The following is an 11,919-nucleotide window of genomic DNA, read 5'->3' as shown; positions in this document are numbered from 1 at the left end:
AGAGGGGAGTCCCAGAGTGAAGGGCAGGGTACAGGCAACACTGGGAGTGCACCCATTTACTCATTAGAACGATCAAACAGAAGCTGAAAGGGTTTTATAGCAAATACCCTTACAGTGTAAGTGGCCACGGGGGCTCCCACCCCCGCCCCGCCGCTGCCTACCTGTGTGCCCACATGCAGCAGCCTCATACCAGCCAAGCATCTGTGCAGGGATGAGCACTCACAGCCGAGTCCTGGAGGCTGCGTGTGCCCAGCCCCGTATCACCATCACCGTCACAGTGCTAGCCATTCCCCAAGTCCAAACAGTACAACTTAAGATCTGACTTGTCGCTGGCATGCTTGAGTGGGAGTTGGGCGATGGTGAGGAGTGTCCCAGAACAGGTGAGGCTCCCGGCTACACATCCCCATCTCACTCAAAGCTGTGTGCTCACCACGTGTCCTTTCCTCAGAGCTCTGAAGACACTTCCAGGCTCCAGGAGTGGGTGGTCCTGAGTAGCTCTGGCTGCACAGGCGGAGAGCTGAGAGCACGTGCTCCATGGCTCAGCTCATGCTTTGCCTGCAGCAGGCTAGGGCCAATCCCCAGTACCACGTGGTTCCCTAAGCACTGCTGGGGTGGCAGCACAGAGCTGGAGGTATCCCTAAGTACTGCTAGATGTGACACTGCCTTTCCAGGATAAAGTGTGTGTTGAACAGTTGTTCAGCACTGAGCTATGATCCATTTAAAACCTCCCAAAACGGGCTGTAGCTGGAAGCTGCAAGGTTGGTCCCGGACCGATGGAACTGATGCACCCAGGAGTGTGGGCTGGCGGCTCTGTCTGCGCCCCCTGGCACTCACACCACAGTGAGAAAGTCGTGCAAGCACCTGAATGACACCTGCAGCCAACAGCAGTGACCAGAATGCACAGGGCCACACTGAGGCGAAGAGTACTACCCACAGTCACAAGAGAGTATGAGAGGAAAGGGCAGGGAAGCACAAGAAAGTAGACCCCTCCCACAGTAGTAGACCCCTTGCACTTCCTTCTCTGGCACTGAGGCCCAATCGTAGCAGGACGAGCACGAGCCACTAAGCTGTCAGGACAGCACCGTCATTGTGTTCCTGCAAAGCTGATGGGGGCACTGGAGTCAGGCACGGTTTCTGCTGTGCCCAAGACCCAAGGCCATATGCAGGTGACACTGACTTAGCAGCTGGGTGGTGGGCAGGAACACAGACTGGCAGCAGGAGAACCTGTTGGTGGAGCCAAGGACAGAGGAAAGGATGTGTGGGTTTGTTGGCGGTTGGATGTTCAGCTGTCACTTTAGAGATGAGCGTGGAAAGTAGCTAACAGCTTACCAACAAATGGCAAGAAACAAACCAAGCAAGGATAGCAAAAGAAATGGTGGGAGATGGAATGAAAAGTGTTCTGAATAAAAAAGGCACAGTAAAACTCAGGTCAACAAATTCTTTGTTTTGTTTTTGGCACGTGTGTGTGTGTGTGTTCACTAGAGATGGAAGTAGTAGCTGCCACTGAGCAAAAGAAAAACTGGGGATAAAGCAGCATAAGAAAGAACTGTGTGCCCACTTCCAGCTTCAGTGACAAGTGAAAACTTTTAGTGCTGAGGGAAAAAAACCCAAAACTTTGTGACTTAAAAGCCCCATCATTTGAGCAAGAGAGTAAGTTCTGCATGCAGGAGGCCCAGTTCCCTGAGGACTATCAGGAACCTTCGCCGCCCCCCATCCCCCCTCAGCACTGCCAAGTGTGGCCCAGAAACCAGAAAACCATCATCATTTGTTACCAGGATTCTTTATTTTTTATTTGAGGACCACACCTGGTGATGCTTAGGTGCTATTCCTAGCTCAGCACTCAGGAATCCTTCCTGGTGGTGCTCAGTGGACCACAAGGGATGCCTTGGAATCCGTGCTGGCTATGTGCGAGGCCAACACCCTCTCTCGGGCTCAGCTAGCAGGGTTGCTGAGGTAAAGGGAGAGCTGCTTCACGGAGCGGCCCACTTTTCCTGTGGGAGGGAAACAAAAGCCTGGAGGCTAGAGGACCAGCCACAACACTCAGTCACGTGTCCTCCCTCCCTTTTTTCTCCACCTCATAAGTCCTTGGACATGCAAGACCCCGAGAACCTGGAACATCACTGCTGTATCACGACTTCTGTGCCAGCCTCAGGCTGTGCTGCAAGGGCCAGCAGTGGGGATCCCCAACACAGGAGGGTGGTGCCCTGTGGGGGATCGACCAGGCTGAATAATGCAGCATGACCTGACTCCACCTTGAAGCACTCATCTGTCCAGAGCACCTCGGCTACCTCAAGTCCCAGGCCCAGCCCCGCACTCTGTGCGGGCACCTCAAGGCCACAGAAAGATGAGTAGGATAAGGGTAGCCCGAGCAAAGGCTGACACCCAGACCCTGGCAGGAAGACATGCACGGCTCCCGTCTGCATCCCCCCACCTGCCTGTGTCTGGGCTGCATCCTCCGGGACTGCACTGGCCACGCTGCCTTTAGAGGCTGGTTGAGGTTCCGTAGCTGTTGCCCGCTCTCAAATCACAGGTCCCCAGAGACCCTGCATGCAAGAGATTCTGGGGAAGACACTGGGACCTCTGCACCAGTCAGCTCTGCCCTGTGAAAGCTGCCCAGCTGCCCAGTGGCCACTGGCACAGAGGTCACTGGAGCAGCTATTCTGTGGTGTGGCCCTGCCAGAGGAGCTCAGCAGCTCAAGGGTACTGCTTAGCACAGCCTGCCATCTGGGGCTCTGCACCAAGTCCACAGGGAGAGAAATGCACCCCGATGCACAGCCACAGCAACGGGAGGGCCAATGGCCGTCACTTCCCCAGAGGCCCTCCAGACTCCCAGCACATGCTCCTTCATGCTGTCAGAACACTGGGTATGGGGTCCACTTAGCTCTCAGGACCAGGTGGGCCTCCTCATGAACCCCAAGCCAGGCTGGGTTCTGGTGGGAACCAGTTGCCTCTCCTATGTGGTGAACTGGATAAAAGACGGGCTGGGGAAGCAGGAGTCGGTGCAGCAGGCTGGGTGATCGTCCTACTTGCATCTGGCCCAGGCTCCATCTCCAGCATTCCCCTATAGCGCCCTGAGTCCCGCCAAGAGTGATCCTTGAGCACAGAGCCAGGAGTAATTCCTCAGAATCACCAGGTGTAGCCCCAAAACAAAACCCCTGGGAAAGACTCAGGCAGAAACCGCATCATGATACAAATGATAAATTATATTTATATAGTAAATAAGTATCAATAGTCAACACAAGTTCAAAACTAGCCACCAGGCCCTGGAACTGAGCAGAGGACTTGGGGACCCCCCCACCACGATGCCAGGATCGCACGAGGGCACATGTGCAACGTGTGGCAGTGGCCGGTGGCTTCATGATCAGTGCATGGGAACAGGAGCGGGCAGGGCCAGGCTGCTGCTGGGGGAGGGGCTGGAGTCCTCCTGGGTTCTAGTGGCCAGTGGCTGTGACCCTGGGCCTGCCCTCGTGAAGGACTCCTTCTGTTCCCAAAGAATCACCAAGCTGAGTGGCAGTCTGGTCTGTGACCGTGAGTTGGGGCCCACATGCCCATCTGAGTGACAGCACCTGTCTAGGGCAGTCCCTATCCCTGCCTTGGCCTCTCCCAAGCTGGAAAAGACCAGAGACTCCGTAAGTAAGTGGGGAGCCCTGTGGACATGCCCCAGGTCTAGTCTGGGCAGAGGCATGGCCGGCTGGGAACTCTGGGCAGCTGGCTCCAGGACCCTCCTGGGGGAGGAGAGCAGCTGAGTGGACACCACCTGGCCTGGGCCATCTCCCCAGGGTCTCACTGAGGCTCAGCTCTCCTCCTGAGCTGAGGGGGAAGAGCAGGGGGCCTGCCAGTGGCCAGCTGGGAAGTCTACAGAGGAAAGCCCAGTATAGCCCCTTGCCAGGTGAAGACACTCAGCGGGCTGAGCAGGCTGTGGCTGCCGGGTGCCGGCCCTTCCCAGGAGAAGTCAGCCTGCTCGGGCCCTGCCATTCATGACAATTTCCTTGTTTTAATGATGGAGGGATGGGGAGGAAAGCAGGAGGGAAGAGGAGGTAATATTAGTGCATGTTTGTTAAAAATCTTTTCTGTGAAAATGATTTTCTTTCCCTCCAAAATATGAGATTTTTAATGTCACAAGTTAGCTTGTGGGTGGGTCGGGCCCAGCCCTGTTCTGTCGCTCCCAGGTCAGTCAAGGGCCACAAGCCCAGGAGCCACGGGCACCAGAGGCACCGCCCTCCCACCCCCGCCAAACCCTCTCTGAGGAGAGCCTAAGACCAAGGAGGTCCCAGACGCCTGAGCTCCCAGATGGCTTGTCCACATCTACGCTCCGCTGGGTGGGGAGTTCTAGTCAACCCTGCAACCCAGCCACAGCACGAGCCAGGGAGGCTGGGTCACATTCATACAGAACAGTTTCTCCTTACCCTCCTTGAAACTGGTATCATCAGTCAGAAAAATAGCCTCTCTCTTAGGATCTAGGCAAAAAGCCTGAAAGCTAGTCAATTTGGTAATTCACTAAAAAAATGGAGTTAAAGAAAGGAAAAGGCAACTGGAGGCTAGAAATGTTTTGTGGCTGTTGCAATTTTGTTTCTGTATAATCAATTCCCATATTTTTCCCTATAAAGAATTTGCTTTAGTTTTTTCATAAGGCATTTTTTGTCACTTCATTTTAAAATTTTAAAATTTTCTTGCAGAGTTAAAACCATAAATAAGAGGCTTTATATCACGGACATGACACGTGCCAAAATCTTAAATTCAGCCAGACCTGGTCAATTCTATCAAAACTAGACAGTTAAATAAGAACCACGTTATAAAAATATTAGCCAAAAAAAGACTATTAGATAATTTTGCAAACTCAAATATGAAACTGTACTAAACAAAATATGTGCAAACGTATACAAGCATAGAGCCGCGTGGCAGGGTTATGCTCAGATTAGTTAAAGCTTGCTCTAGTGGGTTTCATTCCAGAGCTCCCAGGGCTGGCGATGACTCTGGACTCACACAGGAGTCGGAGAGGAGAGAATATGCACAAGCACGTCCCCCAAAGGCCGGGTCTAATGAGGGCGGCGCTTTGCTCCCTACACACCAAGGGCAGCCTGGGGTCTCGGTGGGGCTGGAGCGGGGTCTGCCCCCTCCCCGTGGAAGGGCCGGGGCCAGGGCCACACTGACCACCTCCTTGTCCCATGCCACCAAGAGCCAAGCCCGTCTCCTCAGGAGCGGGCAGGAGGGCGGCGCTGGGTGGGGCGGGCTGATCCACCTGTGACCAGGGAGCCTGAGCGCCCCTGCCCCACTGACTCCAGTCACACAGCACCCCTGCTCGGCGTCCGTCTGCGCACCCCACTCCGGCCGTGTGTCTGCTCAGTCCCAGGCCCAGGCACTAGAGGAGGAACGGGTTGGTGGTGCCGGCAGCCGGGGCTGCCGCTGGGGGCATTCCCACGCCGCCCACCATGTTCATCGTCAGAGTCGAACCACTGGCGCCCAGAGCTGCGTGTGAGGCTGCCGAGGGCCCAGCCAGGGGCTCCACGGCTGGGCCTGGCCCGAAGGCCATGCTGGTCCCGAGAACAGGACTCCCCCGCAGCTGGTTCAGGGTCAGCGGCTGGGGCTGGTTGACCTGGAAGGGATTGACAGGGGCAGGAGTCGCAGCTGCACCTGGGGAGAGAGCAGGACAGCACAGGTCAGGACAGTCAGCGCCAGGTGCCACGCTCTCCCCTCCAGCAGGACAGGGCAGGGCCCACACACCCTCCTATGGTGCTAGGACCCCCACCTCAGCCCTTCTAATGCATCAGACCCTCTGTTTTTTATTTTCTTTCTGTCCCAGGGCGGTCTGGGCAGGCCATTCTAGGCAGGACCTGTTTCTTGTCCCCAGCACCCTAAGCCCTGCAAGAAGAAACTGGAGTAGGTTTCCTGAGAGGGACAGAGGGCAGTGGTATCTCACAGGACAGGAGGAAGGCGCCGCAGTGGGGCGCTGGGCCAGCGAAGGGGGGCAGGACTCGGCCTACAGTGTGGACACTAAAGCCAGGGCTGAGGAGCCCGAGGGCAAGTGCAGGTCTGCTGGGGGCCAGTGGGGTGGGCTTTGGTGTGGAGAGGCAGAAACCCACAGCAGACTGCAGGCCTCTGGCTCTCCAGAGAATATTCCCACGCCCAGGAGCTGGCGGGCAGCAAAGTCCCAGCTCTTCTCACCCAGCACTGTTCTCCAGCAGACAGGACTGGCCAGGGGCACTTGCCAGGTGGCAGCTCCCCCTCAGAGACTCCACCCTGCCCTGCACACCAACAGGTGGGCCCCAGGAAGGAGCCCTGAGAGAAGGGGATGGCGAGGCTCAAGGCGGCCCCACCAAGATGAGCAGAGTGCAAAAGAGGCAGGTGTGAGCGCACCTGGTGCCAGGAAGGGGTTGAGGGACGGGGCCGGCGGGGCCGGCTTGGTCACCAAGGAGTCCAAGTTCACCAAGGCGGCATTGGGGCCCAGGAAGGACTCCGGTGTCTTCCGGGCGCTGCTGGGCTTGCTGGAGGCGCTGCTTGGAGGCTGAGAGTCAAAGGGGTCAGGGCTGGTGGCTCCGTTGTCCTGGGGTGGCGGGGAGGCCACCTTCTCGGCTACAAGACAAGGACACAATGGACAGAGTTGAGGGCAGGGCCCGGCTCCCAGATGGGGACCCTGGTGCAGAGCAGAAACATCCCCAGGGCAGATCCCTGCGCAGAGGCCCGATGTTCATTGCAGGTTGCAACAGTCCCGACTGCAGAAGGACGGCCACGGTCGCCACGGCCCGTACCAGCCCCTGACGTGCAGGGACAGAGCAGGGGGGTCGGGGGCTGGCTCCAGTCAGCATGAGAAGCAGCCAGGACAGCCCCAGACACGATGCTGTTCTGGGTTGGTGGCAAGGCAGGAGTGACTCTTTTTCTTTCATGTTTTTTATTTTCAAAATTTTCTGCAATGAACATGAAGTTTTTGGTAGTAAGAAAGCTTTTTCTTTTAAAGAATTCAGCCAACAGAGGGTGTGCTGAGACAGGCCAGCGGGAATGTGGTTTGCTGTGCCAAGATGCAATGTGACAACAGGAAGACGGTTCTTAAAAATGGCCCTGCCCACCCTGCAGTAGTGCCATTTCTAGGAATCCAGCTTCAGGAAATAATGCAAACTTGTGAACAGGGACTTAAGCACAAAGATGTTCACTACAGCATTATTTACTTCAGAAAAACTTGAAAGCACCTAAAATGTCGTCTCGCAAAGCAGCGATGCCAGGACATCCAGAGAGATAAGCATTCTAAAATATTCTCTGAAGCACTGTTAACACAGTGATACAATGTTCCAGCCCACCCTCTGAGAGTGGATGGGAAGACTCTGACATAATGCGCCAAGCCAGAGTCTCAGAGCCCAGAAAATACCAGATGGAAACACGACAGCTGAGGCGAGAAGGGAGAATCAGACTCTTTCCTTTTCTTTCACACACACTTGCAAATTTTCTCCAATGGAACACCTCCAGAATTGGGGGTGAATATTCTGCTAGAATTGGGGGCAAATATTCCGCCACTGCGGAGACGCTCACAGCAGCTGAGGCACAGGGCAGGGTGCGGGCAAGGACAGTTAGGTTGGCTCTGGCCTGGAGAGGAAACAGGATTCTTGTTCTTAATGCAGCAAAGAAAGACCCCAAGAAGCAGCACGTTCCAAGATGCCCCTAGCTCTCTGAGCTGAGAAGAGGCCCAGGGGACCGTCACGGGCACCCGACTGACCATACCTTACATCAGGGCAGTCAGGCCTGTGGCAGCGGCTGGGCGAAGAGGCAGAGAAGTGGGAGGGAGGAGGGAAAGGCATGGGAGAAGCCGAGAGAGAGAGAGAAAGGAGACAAGTTGCTGGGAGACTCGCCCCAAGAGGCACAGAGACAGTCTGGCTTTGCCCCCAACCTCCATCTAGGGCGTGCACGTAAGCCTCCCCACTGTCCTCCACACTGCACCCTGCATTCTCCCAGACAAGGGCACAGACTGGGCAGCAGGGGAGCAGGAATCACAACATGGGGGTAATGAAGTTGGGCCGAGACACCCTGCGCCGCCCCAGCTGGGATGGCCCTCCCTCTGGAGATACGAACAGAAATGATGGATCAGATCAGGGATGGGAGATGGGGGGCGGGGTCAGGGCACCTCATCCTCCAGGCTCTGGGGGGATCATAGGAGGGAGGGCGAGAAGAGGGAGGCAAAGTCAAGGGCCCAACACAAAAGGAGAGAGAGAGAAATGCAGCCATGTGAGTTTTCACTGCAATTTGACTCATCAGTCTTCCAAGATCAAAACACAAAGGAAATGCACAAAAACTGTAGGCTTTTTTTTTTTTTTAGTTTTTTTCTGTTTGGGGGTCACACCCAGCAATTTTCAGGGGTTACTCCTGGCTTTGTACTCAGGAATCACTCCTGGCAGTTCTCGGACACCAGGGATCGAACCCAGGTTGATCACACACAAGGCAAGCACCTTATCCACTATACTATCACTCTGGCCCCAAAACTGATTTGAAAATGGATTATTATTTCTGCAATAACTGGGCTATCAAATATACAGAATATTACAGAAACTGCTACCTTTACATACCTGTTTTCTTTGAAGTTCGAAGGTTGTCAAATTCAGAAAAGTCATCTTTAACTGTACCATTCAAATTACTGAAGAGATCAAAGGCCCCTGGGTGAACACAAAAGGCCAATGATATGGCTTCATCGTGCTTCCAAGTCGACACCTAGAGTGGCTTGCCGCAGGGACCTCCTCCCTTGCCCCCCTGGGTGCAAGGGGCACATGTCTAAGGCCGCTCCCACAATCCCGTCCCAAACAAGAAAGGTCAGCAGTGACCAGACCCCATCTGAGCTGTGCCTGAAACCTGGGTCGGGCCGTAGGGAATAAGTAGGCGTGGGAATAAGTAGGTGTGCTCGGCGAGCGGCATGCCAGGGGCCCTGAGCTCCCCCTCACGCTGACACAGCAGGGGAAGAGTTGACAAGTGCAGGCACACTCACAGGTCCTGCCAACCAAGGCCAGGCAGAGGGAGGCTCACCAGAGGCAGAGGCAGACACAGGCTTGGAGGCAGAGGCGGCCGCCCAGGCATCAGAGTCTTTCCCAGCACTGGGTGCAGGGGGCTGTGTGGCTGCCCAGGGGTCTGAGCTCTTGGCGACGGAGTGTGTTCCCGCTCCGGTACCCACTCCCCACGGGTCCACAGAGGCGGCTGGCTTGGCACCTGAGGGTAAAGCAGATGGAGCTCAAGCCCACAGAAAGCTCTGGGCAGCTGAGGCTGATTCAGGATGCTGCAGCCATGGAAGTCGTGGCCAGGGCAGGAGAAGCAGCCACAAGCATGTCCACGCTGGCTGGAGGCGGCTTCCCGGGCTCTGCTCAGCCTGCTCTAGCAGTTTGGCAGTTTGGCTCCCGCAGTGTAGTAGTTTCTCAAGGGTGACAAACACAACAATAGCACGACAAGGAAAATAAAGCCAACTTACACAGTTATCACCGAGCTCTGAAGAACTCAATTCAATGGCCTTTTTCTACCGTTCAGAGGCTGAAGACTTAGAGCAAACCTAATGTCTGTGTTTTGGTGTTGGGGTGGTCGGCAGTGCTCAGTGGCAATGCTCAGGGCTTACCTGGCGGGGCTCGAGAGACCATAAAGGGTACCAGCGATCAAACCCAGGCTGGCTGCGTGCAAGGCAAGGCTCCCACCTTACAGGGCAGACCTAAGAGCGCAAATCTTCCGGTTCCTTTCCGTGCCAGTCTGCGCCCGGTGTGGGGTCTCCTTTCTCCCAGAGGGGCATGCCACTGCGGCCACCGAAGGCAGCACGTCCCCAGACCCACCCCGTCATGGTCTGTGTGAAGCCTGTGCTGATTTTTCCCAGGCTTGATTTTCCTTTGATCATGACAGAGCCTTGATTTTCCTTTCGGTTTGGTCATGGAGAAGGACCTTCAAATCACAGACCAAGTACTTGCCTGGGCCTCTTTCTACACTCAATGTAGGTATACATACTTGCCCGTGCTGCAGGAGGAACTCTCCTGTCTGCGGTGTAACTAAAGGGATTTGTTTTACTGCCATAGAACATTCCATTCCAGGTAGGTTGAAGGCTCTAGGGCTCCACTCAAGGGACTGACACAGGTGGTGAATCCTGGCACCATAGGAGCTGTGGCACGACCCAGTCATAGCACCATCCACCATCAGGTCCCACTAGTGGAACTGCTGTCGTCCCATGGGACAGAACTCTCCTGCTCCTTGTGGAAGACGCAGCGCCGTCACTCCCACCCTCCGTGACTCCTCTCCTCCTCAGCCGCCCCCACCCGCAGGGCCCTTGTTTATCTCTGATTCAAGGATTCTTTCCATGTTCTGAATAGTGATTCTTTCACTTGCGCTACAAATAACTTCTCCCAATTTGGGGCTTTCCTTTCACTCTCCTTAAAAGTACCTTTTGCTGAAGAGAGAATCTATGAACTTTAATGGAGCTGAACATTGTAGTCATTTTTTTTCTGGGGTGAGGGGACAATTGAGTCACACCCTGTGCTGCTGAGGGGGCGAGTATAGTGCTGAGGATCATACTGGATCACACATGCAGGGCAAGCACCTTAACTTTCTACCATCTTCTGGCTCCTCTGCTAGCTTAGTCCGAGTAACCTCACCTGTGGGAGGTGTCCTCCTCCTTTCCCTCTGCTGCTGCCCTCAGGGCTGCTGGGCTCTTCCTCAGCCTTCTGCCATTTCTTCCTGCTAGTGCGGACCACCAGGCCCAAGGAAAGCATGGGTGCAGACACCCTTGCTCTGTTATGATCAACTCTTCACATTTCCTAACCAAATGTTACCACAGGCTTCCCCTTAGAAAGTCTGGAATCAGCATATGGGAGTCCTCCATGTCCCCAATTTGCTGAGACTTTGGCAGGGGCTGTCGGGTGACTTGTACTAGTGGGCTTCTGCCTCTGCGACAACACGACTTTCCTTTCAGACTGTTCAGACAGGACCCTGGCCAATGCCTTGGTTGCAAGCAGGTTTTCAGATTGCACTAGATAATGCTGATGCTTTTTCCCACTTTGGTTTTGTGACTGCTTCTCTGCTGAGGGTTTTTGTTCCTAATAGGGGTTAACCTGACATGGGTCTCCTGACCCTAGGTGTCCTACTGGGTTTCAGTGTCAAGGTTATGCTAACTTACACAAGGAGATGGACACCATTTTCCCAGACTCTAAAGCATTTTTAAAAAGTGAAACTGGAGGTACAGGGGTTAAGGCGCTTCCTCTGCACCCCACTGACCCAAAGGTTCAAATTCCCAGCACCATATATGGTCCCTGAGCACAGAGCCAGGAACACCCCTGAGCGCTGTCTGGTGTGACCCCAAAACCAAGAAATAAAGGTTCAACTGTTTCATAAAATACTGTTAAAATTTGTCAGTTAAGCCCTTAGAGTAAATCAGGGCTTAAATACAGACACAACTTCTTTCATGGTTTACAGAACTACTTAAGAAAAAGTAGTTTGACCCAATTTGACTACTTTTGTTTTGTTTTAAGGCTACTCCCTGCAGTTCTCAGGGATTACTCCTGGCTCTGTGCTCAGGAATCACTCCTGGTCTCAGGGAATGAAATGGAATGCCAGGAACTGAACCTGGGCTGAACCTGGGTCAGCCACGCAAGGCAAGAAAGAGCCCTACCCACTATACTACCTTATACTTTCTATCCCCTGAAGGTTTTTTTAATTTATTCTTTTTTTCTAAGTCTTCAGATTTATAGACACAAAGTTCATCAACCAGCCTCCCACTGTTAAGTCTTAATAGTGTCTGTACTATACTGTTCTAATACAGTGGTGTCTTTTTGTTTTTTCACTTAAACTTTTTTTTCCCCCACAAACTTATTATTGATTTACAACATTACAGAATTTCGGGGGATAACTACCTTTAGAATTAATCTTGCCAGAGATGGTTGTAATAATCTTGTCAATGACCAATTTCTGTCTTGTGAATGTTAT

At 54.0% G+C, this 11,919-nt stretch overlaps 1 protein-coding gene across 1 annotated transcript in view; it reads right to left on the bottom strand.

Moving 5' to 3' along the window:
- Nucleotides 1–5,337: 5,337 nt before the first annotated feature.
- The window catches only part of EPN2 (epsin 2), a 78,847-nt gene continuing 72,265 nt past the window's right edge, over nucleotides 5,338–11,919 (bottom strand). The window contains exons 9-12 of the mRNA XM_056135745.1: nucleotides 8,998–9,177; nucleotides 8,547–8,633; nucleotides 6,355–6,570; nucleotides 5,338–5,631 (exon numbers count right to left, since the gene is read on the bottom strand). Of these exons, the coding sequence (XP_055991720.1) occupies nucleotides 5,360–5,631; nucleotides 6,355–6,570; nucleotides 8,547–8,633; nucleotides 8,998–9,177 (755 nt within the window). The 3' untranslated portion in view covers nucleotides 5,338–5,359. The remainder of the gene's footprint in view (nucleotides 5,632–6,354; nucleotides 6,571–8,546; nucleotides 8,634–8,997; nucleotides 9,178–11,919) is intronic.

Source organism: Sorex fumeus, unplaced genomic scaffold (genome assembly GCF_029834395.1).
Source record: "Sorex fumeus unplaced genomic scaffold, SorFum_2.1 ptg000122l, whole genome shotgun sequence".
Classification (NCBI taxonomy): domain Eukaryota; kingdom Metazoa; phylum Chordata; class Mammalia; order Eulipotyphla; family Soricidae; genus Sorex; species Sorex fumeus.
Note: the sequence above shows the minus strand (reverse complement) of the source record. Positions and strands in the feature narration are given on the sequence as shown.